The 19,042-nt window shown below is 40.8% G+C and overlaps 1 protein-coding gene across 1 annotated transcript in view; it reads right to left on the reverse strand.

Moving 5' to 3' along the window:
- Positions 1-1,673: 1,673 nt before the first annotated feature.
- CIT (citron rho-interacting serine/threonine kinase) overlaps positions 1,674-19,042 on the reverse strand; it is a 74,983-nt gene continuing 57,614 nt past the window's right edge. Inside the window, exons 32-48 of the mRNA XM_067306807.1 lie at positions 18,741-18,905; positions 17,161-17,298; positions 16,378-16,558; positions 16,078-16,169; positions 15,861-15,965; positions 14,824-14,993; positions 13,671-13,751; positions 13,336-13,471; positions 11,518-11,657; positions 10,542-10,634; positions 7,545-7,653; positions 7,294-7,422; positions 6,343-6,423; positions 5,656-5,734; positions 5,344-5,523; positions 4,198-4,501; positions 1,674-3,693 (exon numbers count right to left, since the gene is read on the reverse strand). Coding sequence (XP_067162908.1) covers positions 3,670-3,693; positions 4,198-4,501; positions 5,344-5,523; positions 5,656-5,734; positions 6,343-6,423; positions 7,294-7,422; positions 7,545-7,653; positions 10,542-10,634; positions 11,518-11,657; positions 13,336-13,471; positions 13,671-13,751; positions 14,824-14,993; positions 15,861-15,965; positions 16,078-16,169; positions 16,378-16,558; positions 17,161-17,298; positions 18,741-18,905 — 2,207 coding nt within the window. The 3' untranslated portion in view covers positions 1,674-3,669. The remainder of the gene's footprint in view (positions 3,694-4,197; positions 4,502-5,343; positions 5,524-5,655; positions 5,735-6,342; positions 6,424-7,293; positions 7,423-7,544; positions 7,654-10,541; positions 10,635-11,517; positions 11,658-13,335; positions 13,472-13,670; positions 13,752-14,823; positions 14,994-15,860; positions 15,966-16,077; positions 16,170-16,377; positions 16,559-17,160; positions 17,299-18,740; positions 18,906-19,042) is intronic.

The raw sequence follows: 19,042 nt of genomic DNA on the forward strand, positions 1-19,042 counted from the left end.
CTTCCTGCAGGTGAGCCACAGGCACCCCCCCCCAACACCCCCACCTTCCCCCCCCCCCCCCCCAACGAAGACCACCCCCAAATCCATTTGTCTTCCGCAGGGTCAAGCACGGCGGGCGGCGGCCTGGCAGGGCAGAGGGCTGGTGCAGGAGCAGGTAGGTTTGGGGGGGGGGGGGGGGGAAGAACTAGGGTGTCGTCTTCTTGACAAGTGAATGAATTAGCTTAATCACACTGCGTTCCCTGACTGTAATGGGATGAATCAAATCCCTACAAAGGCGAAAGCTGGATAAAGAGCTGGATTTATTAGCTCACTTACTTACATCCCCCCCCCCCCACCCCGCTCTGGCTGCTGTGTTTATTGCTGGCTGCTGCTGCTGGGCGAGCACGTTTTGAGGTAGCTGCAGAGCCTTTTGCTACAGGCGTTTGGGACTCTGAGTAAATGCTTTGATTCTGTGTCTACGGCAGAAATAACAAGAGCCCCCCCCCCCCCCCCCCCAAACTAAATTTCAGCAGCAAACATGTGGTAGTGAAGCTGAAAGTGGATTTGTGCAGGATTCCTGATACTCAAAAGGCTCAGTAAGTAAGTAAGTTGTTTTACTCCACCAGTTTCTGGAATAATTTTTAGTTTTGTTACAATTCTGATCATGCATCATAAGGACTGCAACAATGAGGTTTAAATAAGTATTCTTTGTGCACAGTAAAATAGAAATAAAGGAACATTTAACAAGTTAGCATTTCATCATATACATCAGATAGTAGGCACAATAGATAAATCAAGCAGCTCGGTTTTTTTGTTTTGTTTTTTTTTATGTAGAGCGGTTTCATGAAGAGTGTCATGTAGACCAAAATGTAATAGGAGCTATTAGTAACCCTCCCACACACCCTCCAACAAGCCCTGTATGGGGGGGCATGGGGGTGGTTATGTGCACAAAACCAAAAACACTGAACAGTAGGAGGACAAATTAAGTTACTGTAGGCAGCAGTGTGAATATTAAAAACCTCTTCCTGTGAAAGAATACTTCAGACCCTGTAAAAACTGGTTCAGTTAAAAATAGATGTATTTACATTTAAGTCTGATCTAGCAAGTTTTCCCAGCAGGTGTAAGTTAAGATGTACAGTAACTGCAGGTTGTACTCAAGCTGAATTAGATTTGTGAAGGTTTTTAAAAAGTTGCAGCTCTTAAGCCTTAAAGCACCAGCATATTACAGCAGTGGGATGAGTAACTATCTCTGTCCCCTTTGCTACCAGTACATTGCTGGGATAAATCCCAAACCTGTCGTTAGATCACACTGTTGTTAATTAAGATGGTTTTTTTCCAGCTCAAAACATGTGGGTCACTTACTTACCAGGGCCAGAATGTTTTCCCAGGTACTCACATGTCTTTACCCTGCCTCTCGGAGGGCAGAGTTCAGGTGTTTGCAGCTGATTGCTGCTATAGTAAAATATTTGGACAAATCCACCTGTTTTAGTTCATATGGACATGCTTTAACTAACTTTGTGAAGCCATTGATGCTACTTGTTCAGGGAATAACAACTACTAAAAGGCTAAATATTGTCAGGGTTAGCTCTTTGGTAAGCTTAGACGCCTATAGATTACACAGCTCCTAATGCTGGGTGCAATGTTAGGATGGCTTAGTGGTACTCTGTATAGAAGGAAGCGTTCATTTCACCATGTCAGTCAAGATAGTTATTTGTTTTATTTGGTTATTGTTCAACAACAAAGTTCAATACTTTCCAGGTGGAGCTTTGAACTGTCCCTCTGGTTCCCTCCCTTGTCAATAATAAAAAGGTAATGAAGAAAAATCCTGTACTTTAAGATACCTAAAACCTCATTTATGCTAACAAGCTTCAATTGCAATTTAATGTTACAATATTTCTTCATGGGAGCTAGGAGGATCAAGCTGAGGCCCCTCCAGTGTCTGAAGATGGCTGTCCACAACCACCATTAAAACAAAAAGCTAGTGTTGAAAAACCGCACAGTTTACAATAAAAAAGTAGAAACCAATTCAATTCCCTTTTGTTACGAATATAAAGTTTCTTGTAAATATGTACAGTCCTTTGAGCTATTTCTATAGCAGGAAGCATTTCACGAACAAGACACAAGATATACACTTTCAGGACTCAACAAGCCCGTTTCTGAGGTCATGTAGATCTTCCATGAGATGCAAAGATTTAAATACTGATCTCAGTGACCTTTCAAAATATTCAGACCAGGAGACAAAATTTTCAGCAAGTTTCCTGCTGAATCATCTGATCTAAAGTAACCCAACAGACAACAGAATACAATATTCATGAAACTCGCCAAAGGACACTGACAAGGCATTTGAATTTTTATGGGTCTCTAGAACAGGTTAGCACGGGCTTGCGAGGGACTAGCAGAAGTTTAAGAGTGGCCAAGGGAAGATTGGATGCAGTTTTGCTCTTTCCAGTTGTAAAGAACATGGTTGTTCACTTAGAGCCTTGCTATTGCAGATTGAATGGTCAAAAACCTGCTTTGAAAATCATCTGCTCTCTGCTTCATGTTCACAGCAAAAGAGAATAGAAAGCAATAAAAGGCTTGAGGTTAGATATGCAGAAGCAAAGGCGGAGGTGTAGTCAGTAACCGCTGAAGCTGTTTATTGTGAGTATCCTCTTCTGCCATGACATTTGGTTCTTATTGTACGACAAGTTAAGTCACAGAAGTGATCTGGGCTGCTCTTCTCCCTCATGCTTTTCTCTGAAGCTCTCTGGGGAAAGTGGGATCGCTTGGGATTTGACTATGGGGATGCAATTTCTGAATGGACCGTGTTTAATTATGAAAGGAGGATACAAGTGTGACTGTAATTCTTGTCGTAGAATAAGGCCTGTAGCTCTTCACTGCCAAATTTCCAGTAATTAAGGGTGGTTATTTTGCAGTGCAATCTAAAGGGTTCAGTTAATTTACAAGTGAGGTACAATACACTACTTAGCAAAGCAACCCAAAAGGAGAGAGCAGCCAGTGATGGTGCAGCAGCATGCAGTGAACTGTCATGCAGAAGACCTGGATAAAGTCTTACACCCCAGTAGCTTAGAGATAATGCACTTTGTCTCAGGGCAGGGCACACGGGATCATTTAAAGCGGGGTTCTTCCCTCCCCATGGGAGCTGCTCTAGGGCAATTTTAGTGAGAACAAAATAACTTTCAGAAGTGGCAGGTGAACAGACTGATCAAAATTAAATTTTCCTCGAGTTCTGTAGAGAATATCCAACCACACCATCTACTGAAAGACTCAGTCACCTTGGCCCTTCTGTATCAAGGCCATCAGGAATTCCCAGCACGTCTCAGAACTATGATTAATTATCTGGTGAGGGGTGCTAACCACATTAACGATCTGGAGTGGGATTCTAGTCCCATTTGACTTTCTTGATGAACTACTAGGGACTAAGGTGAATACAAAAAGTTCATGAACTGCTTGAAAGAGTAACAGTAGTACAAAGTGCAAAAAACAGGAGTGCAGGAAAGTGCGGAGAAATTAACTGAGATGCGGACAATCCTCAAAAGCATCACGGGTCTCCTGATGCAGAGCTAGCTTTGGCCCAGGAATGCTGTTTTGGTAACTGGGCAGCAGACATGGAGTGCATATACTCAGTATATTTCCTTTTTTTTTTTTCCTGCAGGTTAAGATGAGTAACTTTGTCTGGCTGAGACTTACTTACACTGAAGACTGGTCCCAGACCTGGCAGGGAAATAAAATGACAGTTATAAGTTGCACACACTTTTCTCACATATGCACAGGTTCCAAAAGCAATACACAGTCTAACTAACTACTGTGAGTGCGTGCCGTGGGCCTACTTGCTTCTAGGTGACATAATTAAACCACTGACAAAGGCAAGTATCAGCATCACTCTGAACACAGCAGGCTCCTAAGTTCCTTTCTCCAGCCATCTTCTCCCTCCCAAGTTTTCAGTAACTTCATTTTTGCTGGTGAAGGCACCCTCTCTCTCACATCTGGAGGATTATAACCTATTCCAGAGTCAAGCTGCTTTTGCAATTACATAGAATTAGCACAAGGGAAGATGCTCCAGGGCCAGTGAATTACACAACTTCATATACGCTCTGTTTTATTAAAAGTAAAGTGGGGTGAGATTTGATTTGCTCTTCCACTTTACAGTACCAGCAGCCCATCCAAAGTCCACACCTTTTCCTGAGAACGGGGAAGTTCTCCAAGCTCCCGCCTTACCTTGTTGACTTGTGAGAGAGGAGTTCTGGCACCACTCACAGGCATTCGTCCTCGGCTGGTCTCATCAAACAGTCTTCCAGGGGACCTTTCTCTGCGGGTGCTCAGAAGCCGGCCTGGAGATTTCTCCCTCTCCAGTGGGCGCCCAGGAGACTTGTCCCTCCGCAGCTCTGTCCTTCCCTCGCGGTACCGATGTGGTGTGCTTGGCTCTCGAGGGTGGCTTGGACCTTCCGGCGGTCCTGGGCTTGAGGCTACCCGCTTGGTTATGTGCTCGTTGTATGTGGGCGGACCTCTCTTGTTAGGGCTACTGTCATTCAAAAATAATGGACGCGAACAGCTGAGCGACAAAAACCTTAAGTTACATTTTTTATTAGCAAAAATAGAACTTTCCCCAAACACCCAGCAGTGTTTAAGTGGAAAAGCATCAGACCTCTGTGAGCTATGCTGTCACGTTAGTGACACTAGCACAGTGCCTTAATGAATAGGTAACATAAATCATGTCTACATAACAGCTACAAAACTACAGATTCTCCTTGGGCTTAATATTTTTTTCACATACAAAACTGTTACTAGCTGCAGGATGTTCAGGCCAGGTTAGGATATGAGCAACAAGCCTCAATTCCTCAGTTTTTTGATGCACAGAGCCACGATACTTACTTACCTTTCCAGCTGAAAAGAACAAGATCATATCACAACTTCCTAAAACACTGTCACTCTTAAGACATACATGTTATATAAGAGGAAGGGGCTCTGGATTTAGAGATTGTTACAGTCAATTGGCATTTATTATCACATCAATAGCAACTACACTCACCAAGCTTTGAAGTCAACATCAACATGAAAGTAAAACAGCTGAAGATCACAAAATAGCCTTTACTTGGTTTGGGATGTATTTGTGGAGGAAATTACCCACTTATTCCTATGGAGTTAGTTACCATTTCTTAGTGTTCTGGATTTTAAAACATTGATGACTCTGTTCCCTGTTCCACTCTCGTATTACTTTGAGCTGTTCCTGTGACAAGTCAACCTCTAGCTCTAAGAATGGAACAAGGGCATCAATATTTGGTGGAAAAAAAAGACCTCTGGAACAAAGTTTTCATTCAATATGCACAACCAATAGGTTGAAACATGACACAGATTTCATCATACCTGCGTGTAGCAGAAGAGCCTCTGTGGTGCTCGTTGTTGGACTCCTTCACTAGATTGCCCTTACAGCAGATCACTCTTAGTTTGTCTTGGTAGGAGGAGGCCAAGTAAATAGCTCCAGATGAAATTGCAGGCCCTAGGTACCGTGGATTTGGTATCTCCAAGTGAGCTCGTGCAGGAGTTCTGGGCAAAATTGCAGGAAAAAATCTTTACGATGAGAATACTACACATTTTTCTAAGTACACACACACACACACACACACACACACACTCGCAGAATATGCTGTTCAAAGCAATGGAAAGAAAACAACTTACCCTAGAGAAGCTCGTGCCTGAATCTCAATCACTTCAAGGGAATTGAAATGGGTCACAAATAGATAGGGCTCCCTGTAGGCTGAAGCAGCATCACCCATGCAGGAAAAACACAATGCAAAAGATCTCTATTATTACAAACTTATAAAAAGCATCACTGAACACAACAGAACCCTACAGTTCATGGAGAAAACCAAGGGTGTGGGTTTTCTGTAATAAAACATAGACAATATTACTAAATATGGAGATGCAAGCTTAAAGAATTGTTGCTTTGCAACTATCTGCACCCCAAGAATTTCAACAAAAGTATCAAGGAAAAGGCATTAAAAATGGACTATTCAAAATCCATCAGGCAGTGCAAAAGGCTCAAAGGATCCACACTGAAATGATACATTCTTGACTATTTCAGAAATTTCCAAGAATCATTAAAAATTCCACTAGCCAGTTTAGTCAGACTAGGAACATTAAGGAAATATTTTGCTTTAGTTTTCCTCTTGTTGTTTACACTTCAGAAGGTCTGCCACTTGGATTTATAATGATCTTGAACCATGGAAAAATTTCCAGTTTCTGGGAGAACTGAGAGAGGGAAGAGGAAACAGAACCACTGAGACTGAAGAATACCCTTCCCCCAAGGGTGTTTCCTGGTTTCAGTAATGTCCATAATCCAAGTGAACGTCCCTCAACACCTACCAAAAGCTAATGGCAAGCGATTCCATTTCAGGTCATCTGTCCTGCTGCGTCTGCCATAGGAATCCACAAAGACACCAAACTCTGTCAAGAACAGTAATTTCATGTCATGAGTATGCAGCTGAATTTTATTCATTTCTGAAGGGACAAAGGCAATTAACTGGGAGCTTTTTAACAGTGGGCTTTTTGCCAGATAGTAAGCACTCTCTCACTGTTTAGTCCTACACTTAAATTACTCTGACATCGAATTGGCTAGATTTATGAGTACTTTCAGTACCAAAAGGTACTGCGATTCTAGTTCTCTTTACTCTAATTAAGGTATGGTTATTATTCCATCTACTTCTACAGCTGGGAAGACTATGAGACCCCTACTGCAATTCACCCAAAATTACTGCTAGTGGGCTTTCAAAGACTTGCTGGGTATTGCCATGGCCCTATGCTAGGGGTCCAGCAAAAGCAGCTATATGAAAAAATAACCCACCCTCTTTTATTTAGTCACGAGAAGATTAAAAAGTCTCATCTGTCTGTACAGAAGACAGATAAAATTACAAAGTTTGAAAAACCCTTAATATTTTATCAGGATGATTAAGCATCTATTTGCACTTAACATTCACTGCAATCCCTTCCTTGCAGTCATATAAACCTACTGGTGGTAACCGACTCATAGGTACAAGGAACTTATAACCAGAAGCAAGCTGACCAAAAGCACTTCTTTAGCCTGGATTAGTATGTGCCATTTTTGTACCCATGTCCTGGGCGTCTCATTATTTACACTGCCAGCAGCCCCACAACTCTTCTGCGGCTTTTAGATTCACAGTTTTCAACAAATCTTTGTTACTTTGTACCAAAGTCAACTCTGTTCGGCTTTCTATTACTACTGTGGTCAGGTACTTTCTGACAGTTTCACGAACTGAAAAGAGCAGATGGAGCGCAACAACCGTACAACAGACTTACCATGGAAACACAGCAGGTACTCCTCCCTCTGCCCTGTTGGGTTCACTTGTATGATACTGACTGGGAAACTGTTGGTGGAAGCAGCAAACACAGCAGAGGCCAAAGTGTGGTCATTTTTATCCAGAAACTCTGCAAAGAGCACAGAAAAGAACAGCTTGATCAGCACCAGCTTCTTTCAGAAGTGGTACTCCTAGTCCCAACAAAAGAATCTGTAGAGCCACTTGGTGTGTTCACCAGGAAATGTCTCCTACCTTCAAGCGTATACTGCTTCATCTCAATTTCATAGAACTTGTTGGTTCCAATGATGATGCTGTAATTGGTCAAATGGATGCAGCTGCAAGGTTCTGAGGTTTCAATCTCCTGGAAGTGAAGAGGAAAACACAGACCAGTATTAGTTCCCTATAACTGTTTAGAGATTTTGCTTATTCTGAAAGACTATAGATTGTAATATTTATCTCTACAAAAAGGAGGGACAAAAATCTCAAAGTCATTAGCTCTCTCTCTAAAATATGTGAAAAAGTACTCTTGCCAGAGGGGCAAATTTTATTTTGTTGGAATTAATACTTGCTCTTATATAGACCTGCATATTAACCATATTGAGAACCTCTTCCTTTTGGAAGGATACACTGTTCTGGAAGACAGTCCTCTGCTCTGTAGCTCAGTTTTCTGGAGTGGAAGGGAATGGCTCCCTACTTGTAATAGGTCAAAGCCATGCCAATGGCTGCATGACTGAACAGAGTATCAGGAGATGATACAAGACCAGGACTGAGCAGTTAGAGTTGAATCAGAGACTGGTCACAAGGAGGCATATCAGTCAAAACTGCCCCAGCTCCTGAAAAGCTCTGCTAGAACAGTCACAGCTTCATCCCTAGCCTGGAAGCCACAAAGAATCAGGGAAGCTGGTAGACACACAGAAGATCCTAAGACAACTGCAGCAGGACTGAGTCCAGTGAATTCCCAAGCTCTTACAACCTGTGGAACAGAACTCCTGGTAGCTGGCACTCATGTCAGTAGTAAACACGTCCATCACTGTGATTCCCTCAACAAAAAGAACCAGCTATCTGATGCACCTCTGCTGTGAATACTTAAGAAATGAGTTCAGTGGCTTCTGTGTGTGTGTCACAGTGTATGCGAGCAAAAGGAAGACAAACGTACACAATCTTCTTTCCTTCTTTGCATAAAGCATCACAGGCATGTTGTTCGCCAACATCTGCATAGTGTTTGAACAGCTCGGAGAGCTCTGCAGGCTAGCCTGACGCAACAGGCAGGTCCCCAGATCTTCAGAGGACAAGGTGCTTGCATAATCCATGTGTGTTCCCCAGCTTGTTTCGATTCATCCAGAACTAAAAGTCACAGATTGAAAGGGCTCAGAAAACAGCTTCCCTCCATGCAAGTTTCTGGGCTCCTTTCACCATCTCAGTTCTACAATGTGTACCTAAAATCACGTTCACTGGGATTTCACTGGAAAACAGAACTGATGTGGTCACAAACTAAGATGTTCTTGCATCTGTGCATTCCAACATTTTACCTAGCAATCTCAGCCATCATCTGCATAGCAATCAGTTTGATCGCCTCAAACAAACATTTGTGTCCAGAAAGGTGTACAGTGGCATGAATTTGATCTAGACTTCTTTACAGAATCACAGAATCGCTGAGGTTGGAAAGGACCTCTGGAGATCATCTAGTCCAACCCCCCTGCTCAAGCAGGGTCGCCTAGAGCACATCTTTAATCTCTATTGTCTATTTTATTTACCCTAGTTTACCTGGTAATTTAGTTGATAGAACAGAAGAGCATATTCTGGGCTGGCTATCATCTTGTTAGGGTCTAAACTCAGTTATCGGGATTAGTGAATATGTGGATAACCTGCCTTCCAAAACATGCCTTTGCATGTTTTACATGTAAGCCCTTGCCAAGGCCCTTGGCTCTATGGAGAAAATGAGCAGCAGCACCGGTAGAGGACAGTCACTGTAAATCTTCACTGGTTCCCGCTGGTGGGCGTTCCACTTGTGAGCAGGAGTAGGTACCCGCCACAAGGCCTTAGATGCCATTTGGCTGGTGCCACAACTGGTAGAGGTTCCAGGTTTACTGGCATCCATACCGTTTGTGCCAAGGTCTTCTCCATCAGAGATGTCTTTACTTCCAAGGAGACCAGCATCTGAATTGCTATGCCGACTCTGCTTCCTTACCGCCACCAAGTATAGCACTCAGTGGAGTGAATGGCCTCAGTCAAGCTGTAACTTTAACTGGTGGGTTCAAAGTAACCTGCAGAAGCAGGTTATTCTATTAGAAGCAGGAACCTGTATCATGGGGACATACATTTTGTCCTGAACATCCCTTACTTTCGGAATCAGAGAAGAAGAGTTTCTGGGTACCAGTCCTTTTTAAAGCAGGCAGTGTTTAAGCTCTGTTCTGAGGAGGTATTCCTATTCTTTTGTTTATGGATGTGTATGGGCATATAAAATTTATTCATGACATGCACTGGACTTGTCTCCAAGATGAATACTGGGTCAGATGCTCGGAGTATTATCTGCCTATAATTTGTGGTCTGAAGAAGAGCTGCAGTTCTGCTTTTTGTGTCCTTGCGTAGCAGAACGAAGTAGTACATGTACTAGCACAGTACAGTACTGGTGTCGCAGGTAAATGTGGCCACAAACGCAGGAGGTATATACACAGGCACACGAGATCCAAATCTTACTGTCTTGTCTGGTGTCCAGGAAAGTACATATATTTATACACATGCATAAGTACACATATATCAGGGCTAGTATCAGAAACACAGCTAGCTAACTTGTCCTGTGATGGGGATATACCAAATACCCTTTGATTTTCACTGGAATGTACCAAAAAAACCAAAACACTTAAGATACCCATTGCTTCTTTAACTGCAAAGAAGAGAGAAGTCATTTGTTGTGGATTTCTCCAAAGACTACAGAGGTGAGGGAACACTGCTGAATAATTAAGAAGAAAGCCCGTTTGGGGTAAAAAAGGAAGTCTATGATTAAAGCTGGGCCCAGTATCTCAAAATTCACAATTCTGTTCTGTCTCTCTCCATACATGTCAACTCTTCTTACAGGAAATTGCTGCCTACTCCAAATTTAGACAGTGCATGTTGTAATTTGCTGTCATTTTAGCTGGTAAACAATGTTTTTATGCGTGCAAAAAGCTTTAAGATGTTGCTCCCAAGCAAAGCAAAGTCTTCATGCAATGTGTGTTACCCTTAGCTACTGAAGGGAATTACTAAGCTTACCTTTCTGATACAGTACTTGCTCAAGTTCTCATTATATCGCAGAATAACCACTTTATTGGGCATGGCTGCACAGATGCAAAGACCATTCTCAACCTACGAAGAAGATCACAAGCATAGTTCAGGAGAGTAATACACAGCAAATTCTAATGCTGAGCACATGAAACAGTTCCAAGTACCTCTCACTGCAGAGAGGTGTTTGCAGAGATGAGCAAGTATATTTTTAACAGGGCAGTAATTGCAATTGGTGGAATAATGAACAGCCTCTTCACATCTCGAAAGAGAACATGGACTTGAACTGCTTCTGTGATTTCTTTTATACTTGAAACAAGTTATTAAAAGATTAGAAACTTTTCCACAGAAAAATATTTCTTTAAAAGTGGTAACAAATTCACACAGGTTAGGCCTAATTTTAACCCCTCAAACTGTGATCTTAAACATTACTTTGAACTGAATGATGTTTAGTTTGTTATCAATCTAAGTAATCTGCAGAAGCAATTCTTAATGAGAATTTTTGCTGTGGCTGAATGTTCCATATTAAAACTGGGAATTAGCATAAATATCAAATGTTATCAGTTGATACAAATGCATAAGGCGAATTCGCTACCCTGGAAACTGTTACACAACATTCAAGAACAAATAGTGGACAGAATTCACTAATTATAAATCTGAAAACTGAAATCAACTGTGAAGAGGCAGTTATACCACACTGTGCTATATTTCTTATTATGTAATAGCTTAGGATAAACCATGATGTCATCCTGACTGAATTTATTCATATTTGGAGTAGATCCTCCATTCTGTTTCCCCCTCAGTCTCTCTTCTACCCCCCCATACTCTTCTTATTTGAAGAAAAAGATTAAAGGCAAGAATATAGATCTTGAATTTGTTGCTAATGAAATAAAAATGCTGATTTGATTTATATTAAACTTAGTACAGGCTAAAGGTGGGTCTGACGCATGAAGAAACTATATCCTACCTTGCCAGCGGCAAAAAGGTGACATCCTTTGACGGCCTCAAAGACATTTGGTGAGACATCAGGCTGGGCTGGGAGGTGAGACTGGGCTAGAGACTGCTTCACTTTCTTCACGTCAACAAGACACAGAGCCCTTTCTTCTCCTGGAGACAAAAATGGATACATTTTGTCAACGGAGAACTTCCCTATTCTCTACAAAAGTCTGTTTTGTTACCTAAGCAGCAGCTTATCGTTACAGACTGTTACTGTGGTAACAGTCGCAGAAGATGATACATGTAGAATTCATTCCATATCTTTCTATTAAAAGGGAAACAGAAAACTCGCCAAAAATGACCTCACAACAGGCAGTAAATCCACTGGGAGAACAACCATTGTCTCCATGGATTATCAGTGTCGCCAAGGTCTAGTAGAGCATCATTAAGAGGGGCCTTATTAGGACACTGTCCAAAATTAGCCATAAAGTTTTCTTTCACCCTTCAGGGCTTCTTAAAGTGCAAGGTGCTTTAGCTTCTCTGTACCAACACAACTTGCAATGGATTTCCAAGAAGGGCCCCAATGAACAGCACTACAGAGCAAGACTGATTTTTCTCATAGGCCTAGAGATTCAATAACATATCTTTTTCCAAATTTTGTTGTGAACATTTTTTTGTAATTATTTTTTGTTTTGTTTAATAAAGAAGAAAAGGAAAGGACATCTTAGAGCTATACTAGGGGGAAAAAAAATCCCAAACAAACAGATCAAGAGAGACAAATTGTTTTTCATTCCCTGCAAATGTCATATAGACACCTGATAACTAGGGCTTTCAAATGAAGATATGCCCTAGTGTTCAACAAGCCCATACCAGTATAGGAAGAACTCCAGAAAACCATGCAGATGGAGAGATTACAGCTGGTGCTACTTTCATAAGGGAATCTTAAACAAGCAATGAAAGCAGTCCTAATTTTGTCACATGGATTAGTCTTTAGAACATTATAGGTTGAGAGGTGCTGGCCCCAGGCCGCAGTGACCACACTGTGGTCCTCAGATGGTAAGTATGTTAAGAAAAATTGTATGTGGTGATTAGGAAGAAATGTGCTCACTGACCAGCTCAACAGTTTTCAAATTGAATTGATCTGTAGGACCATTTGCTATGGGACAGAGTCACAGATCCTCCTCCTGCCTTCATCACTTTCCATGCAGCCCCAGAGTAACTCCATTAGGAGATGAGCACTCAAAGCAGCTTCTGCTCCTTCTTCACTACAGCTGCTCCGCAGGGTCTCTCTTGGAAACCTGCTGCATAGCAGGGGAAGGAGGAGCAAGCTGCTCTTGGTCTTTCTGGACTGCAAGTGGCTCAAAGTGCTACCTGATTCTATCTGAAGTTAGCCTAGCTATTAAGTATTGCTGCCCTACACATTTGTCTACAAAAGCCAAATATAAGGAGAAAACAAAGAAACAGACACCTGTGGCTTAACTTCAGTGACATCATGAGTACCGAGCTCACACAGGAAACGTGGACACTTATTTTGGACTAAACCCTTTACAGACCTAAGCTGGAAACGTTTTGTTTCTGTTGCTCCCTCCCTCAGCTGAAGTCACTTTCTTTCAAATACGGTGGTATAACTGAGCTTTCATTCACATATTCATTTACATGAAAATCTCAAACAATACTACGTTAACCTCAGTAACTGATTCCTGATGATACACTGATTTAAAAAAAAGTCTGTAACAAAACTAAAGGAAAACCTAGCCCATCGGCACTGTAGGGCAGGGAGTTTCATCCTGGCAGTACAGAGGGATTATAATGCTACCGCAAAGACAAATGGTAACATACAGCCCCCTACCTGCTATCATGAGTAGCTTCTCCAGATCCTTGATGAGGTAAATTTGGAAGACAGCACCCATCCCTGGGATGTGCGTTAAGGAATTCTTCAGTACATTCAGGGCATACAGACCTTCCTCTGCCCCCACCAGTACTACCTACAATGACAAAAAATAGCATTACATGAGGAGAACAAGGAATGCTCCATGAGCAAGCTTGGCTGATATAGTTTACCAGTGAAGAGAAAAAAAGAAATCCAACAACCAAGTATATAATTACACATACTGCTGTTAAGATACAATTTCTGTGAATGGAATATCCAATATTCAGTAAAGTCCAACTGAGCATTGTCATTACCTGGTCACTGAAGGGCATCGTGCAATTTATATCCAAACGGTCTTCACCCTCTAGCTTTAGCAGGGAGTTCCCAAGCAATTTCTGCAAATTACAAAAAGATTTTTCCTTTTTAAGTTAATCTTTGTCATGTTTTCTATCTCTTAGACAATATTCAGCACTAATAAAACGTTATCTAACTTTTCTCTTAGTTCCTAATCTAGCAGAATTACTAGGTCAATTTTAGCTGCGTATTGGTGCTAAAATTATGCTGTCTAGTTGTAATTAAGACTGAACAACATATTAGCATTTCAACAATTTAAGCTCATCATTTAAGACAGGAGAAAAGCCTGGCACAGATTTCTTGTTCTCAGAAACCTAAAGCTGCAGGAGAATTAACAAACATTTATCTACCCAAAATATAGTCAGACAGAAACTACTGTAGCCCCTGTTCTTTCCATGTCTCTCAATCTCCTGCAGTGGAGCAGTGAAATCTTCCCAGGGGAAGAATAAAAATATCCAAGTGTTTGTGGGAGCATGCATATTCTCAGAGACAAAAGAAATGTTAGCACGAGAGAAGAGATGCTTTCCTGCCAGCAGATATTTACTGCTTCTGGAGCTAACTTTTTAATATTCAATGCTATAAAGCAAAACCTCCCTTCATCAGAAAACAGAGTTATCAGCACAATGATGATGAAAAAAGCTATCTAAAATGACTCCAATTTAACCTCTTATTCCTGTCAGGAATAAAAATAAAAAATAAAAAACACCCTCCCCCCAAAAAAACAAAATGCCACTAATGTATGGCAGAAGAGAAAGCTTTTTATTTCTTTCTCTCTTTCTGTCCTTTGAGGTTTGCTCATTCCATGTGGTACATTATGAGACTGAATTCAAACCACATCCTAACCGCTTTCTTCCTTCTCTATTTGCTGCAATTACAGAGACAAGAAGTTTTGGGTGTTCTTAAGATACTCTTCAAGTCTAAGGGAGAGTATTGTAAAATAAAGCATCAGTCTCACAATGAACTACAGTACCCAGTGCTCATATGTATATCTTAATGCAGAAATATTAACTTACCTTTAGTTAAACCTCAGTATGTCAAATATTGAAAAATTTATTTTCATAACTCTGCTCCCTCCCAGAATATTTTATTATTAAATAAAACTTTTATACTCACAGCATCAGCCTCAGCCTTTTCTCTGGAAACTCTCCCACCTGCCACTATTGATTCCAGTGCTGTGACCCAGCGCTGTTTGTCAGGGAAACTGGGTGCTAACAGGTAGAGTGTTCTACCAGGCCAGCAAGTGGTGTGTGGATGAGACTCCAATTTTAGGATATATGGCACATCTGAGATGTTATATAGATAGAATAAGACTTAGATTAGTTTCTGTAATATTGTCAGTGAACTTAAATTAACACCTTTCAGCTTCATTGGAGAGAATGTTGTATTTATCATGACATGTTACCATGGCAATTTATATATAGGTTTCTCCTTTACAGGTAATGCACAGGCTAGCTACTTAAAGCTAAATATTAGCTAGATGTATCCAAACCACACATATAATGCTGTCTCTACTAAATAAATATCATTTCTTGCCTTTTATTCAAAAGAGAAATACCACTGTGAAAAACTACAAGAACAGGCACTTGACTAAAGTTTTCCCTGAACTGTTCAAGCATGTTTTTCAGAAAAATCTGTAAAAATTGGTTATGGAAAACTTTGTTCTTAACAGTCTGTATCCTTTAATGTTAACGTCAAGACATACACAATCTTTTCATCGGTTCTACACAATACATACAAATCAAAACATCAATATTTTTTCATAATAAAGGATTCTATACACCCAATATTTCTAAGTTAATAACTTCCTGGTTAGAGCACAATGCTGACAGGAATTGTGAAGCTTCACACTTGATAGAGAACATTGAAAGAGGAAATTTAAATGAACTGAGTGCTTACAAACCACTAAAATTTACTTCCATTTGGCTTGATGAATATCTTATTCACAGTTCAACTATCATGACAGAAGTGCAACTAAATGCCTGACCTATTCACCTAATTCAGATAGAGGTAACCTCAAAATTGCACAGACTGAAATGAATGCTAAACAGACAGACAGAATGAAAGCTAAAGGGAGAAAGTTCTGTTCTGCCAAACTAGCTCCGAACTGATGTCAAGCCAGCTGAAATCCATTTGATCTCATTGATTCTCACCTGTCTTTGCTGTATTGGTAAGTTCAGTAGCTCCTACAGCTCCATGAACAGTTACATCACCATCAGGAAGGCAGAGCTCAAATTCCTCCAGAGGCCTCTGTCCAGCTTCAGGGAGAATGGCGAGACAGATAGAGAAAGAATAAGAAAAAACAAGTAAGTAGTGAGAAAATAACTGTGATGGCAAGATGACACATTGGATGTTTAAGTGCTAAGTTACCTTCTCTTGCTTCTGCATCATAAATGAGCACTTTGGTTCCCTCTAGGACAATATATTTCCTGTCCCAGCCCTGTTGCCCACGTTTATTATTCCTGAGGAAAATAAGCACAAAACCATGTTAGATTTTCTACTCAGATTCTGAACAAAACAAGCATGAAAATCCTAGAGAGACAAATTTCAGTGGTAATAAGAAATTATAATGGACAGGTACCAATTATCACATCATAAGAGCAAGGATAATATACAGAACTGTTCCACATGTTCCAGCACCTGATATGGGATCAAGATTCATGTTTATACCTTGGCACTTTCATCCACCCTTCAAGACGTAGACTGCTGCTTGGCTCCTTCAGTTGCAGACCAGGAGAATTCATTTTATCCCGGCAGAATGCTTCAGAGAAGTGTGTGGCATATTCTGCTGGCAGTCCACAAGTAGCTGGCAAGCAAGTTGAGCATTTTGGGTGACACATCACCTGGCACTCTGATAAAAGGACAGAGAAAAAATTCTGTCAATCCAAAGAACCAAGACCCTGTTGCCTCCACTTCTAACTGTCACCGACCCCCACTTTTCCAAGAATCTCTTTCCACTCTAAAATATCAGATGTTTTCTAATGTAGAATGTTTCCACCAACTAGTTGCAAAGTCTTCATAATTGGTCCTTTTCAACTTACATCTGCAGGAAGAGAAAGAACTGGAAGATAAAGCTCTGATGCTGCAGACTATTCTATCAAATAGTCTCATGTAGCTGGAAAGAACTTGGATTGATTTTTTCCAGTTCTGACAGACAATGCTGATCCAGAAGACAATGTACTTTCCTTGGTGAGGAGCTCCTGGTTGTCATACTCTGTCCCAAGTTCTAGCTGTTTGTAGCAAAGCAACATGCATAAAATAACCAGGTTCTTGTTAAGAAAGTGAGTTGGTCACCAGCCTTTTCAAACAGGTCTTTCAACTAAGCCCAGAAACACACTGAAAATTGTTAGAATATAAAAGTTAACCCTCTTCACTGAAAATCTGTTCTACGTCTGATGCTATTTCATTCTACTATCCAGTTAAACTTTGTTTATGCACATCCTCTGCTCTTACCAAGACATTTAGATGCTTGCCGTCCAAAGTGCACAGTATCCAGACACACTGCACATTTTGTTGCTCTCATATTTAGCCCCACATTAAAACGATGTGGGATATTATGATGCATTCGCTCTTTCAGGCGCCGGCTGTATTCTGGAAGAGACAAATATTTATTATCAGGATGTTGCATCAGTGATGAAAATTATAGTAGGTTTTGGCATTTTAAAGCCAACATAACAAAAAACAACTGTAAACCTCTATCAAAGACCTGCTGAACATAGGCACTGTCTATTTTCCTTTGCATTCTGCAAATCTTAAGCTACATTACCACCTCAGTAACTACCTTATACAGAATGTCACTTCAGAACAGACAGTAGAACTAAATGGCTACTATACTGGTGTAGCAAGATTATGCCAATCAATCCAACCAAATTTCAAGTCTGCACTTAGCTTCAATTCTTACAATGTGCTAAACTAATCTCTTAATTTTGCTCATAGCTAACAAACCCTTCAGCAACTCTACTGTCATCATCAACAAACAGCAGGCCTTCTTCATACAGTGTTCACACTAACCATCAGTGCCAGCACACCTTAAAGCACACCTAAAATCCGTTAGCAGATCTATTCTGTATTTTTGATTATTAATGAACAAAGTCTATCCTTCAATGCATGTTCTTTTACTGATGAACATGATTCTCTTCCCTGCCCATGATCTGCCACTGAGGACATCTTCCTATACTGATCTTACCCATCCTTACAGCAAGCACATTGTGCCCCCTGACCACCTCTGACGGCTGGACTGCAGAGTTACTGAGTCTGCTCGACCTTTTGGGGAAAACCAGCTTGTGTACTTGTTTTTTATCATCTCCAGCTAAAGACCCTTAGTTTTAGGTCAGAGTCTCTGGGTTCAACACTCATTCCCTTACACTACTTCTGTAAGAATAAATAAGCAAAGCCCTCAATCCTTCCACTTTTTCTGATGACTCCCCTAGATTTTCAAGGTATGCAAGGGTATCCTCTTTTTATAGTCAATAGGAAACCAGTATCTCCTTTGACCTAATATCCTCCTTTTATGCCTATCAAAAGCCGTTTTCCTTTAGCAAAATTCTTGATAGAATGTTTCTGCTCAGCAGAACAACTCTGCAAGCTTAGACAAGGAAAAATATTAATTGCTAAGGAAACATCTATAAAACCTTTTGACCAATGCATAGGGTAGTTACAGAAAACAAACCCCTGAGGAAAAACATATTTTTTAAACAATTCATACTACTACTATTTTTTTGCTGAAGTATTCAGAAATAAATTACATAAACCAAATAGAGAATTTTAAACCAAAACCAAAATTTATCATTCAATACTCCTATCGTGATAAAATTTGTTCTTGAAATTAATCCCATATTCTCATAGAAAAAAGTCCCAGTTTTCCTCACACCAACTTCCAGATATGCTAGCTATATCTCAGAATACTTGCAGATATACTTGTATGCCACCAAATATACCTGCTTGAAAAAAAAAAAAAGAAAAAGGAGATAGCATTGAAATAGTAGACATATTCCAAATGGGAACAGCAAAGCTCCTAACCACCAAGAACCTACCCTCTGGCGTGGAAGATTCCTTCCTGCGACTGGAGGGTGGAGCTAGCAGACTGATCGGAGTAGGCTGATGCTCTGGTGAGCGGACAATAGCAGACATGATGATCTGCTGCCTGGCTGTGGCTGGAGTGGATGGATGAGGGTGGTCTGATATTTTCCGATGAGCAGCTATAGATGAGATAAATACAGCTCATTAACACAACCGATATGAAGCACTAAAAAATAGCAGTGGTTCTGTGTAACCATTCAACGGTTACAACCTCAGAAAAATGTGTAGCCTTACTGCATCTTCACAGCAGTAGATA

The sequence above is a fragment of the Apteryx mantelli genome, chromosome 17 (genome assembly GCF_036417845.1).
Source record: "Apteryx mantelli isolate bAptMan1 chromosome 17, bAptMan1.hap1, whole genome shotgun sequence".
NCBI lineage: Eukaryota > Metazoa > Chordata > Aves > Apterygiformes > Apterygidae > Apteryx > Apteryx mantelli.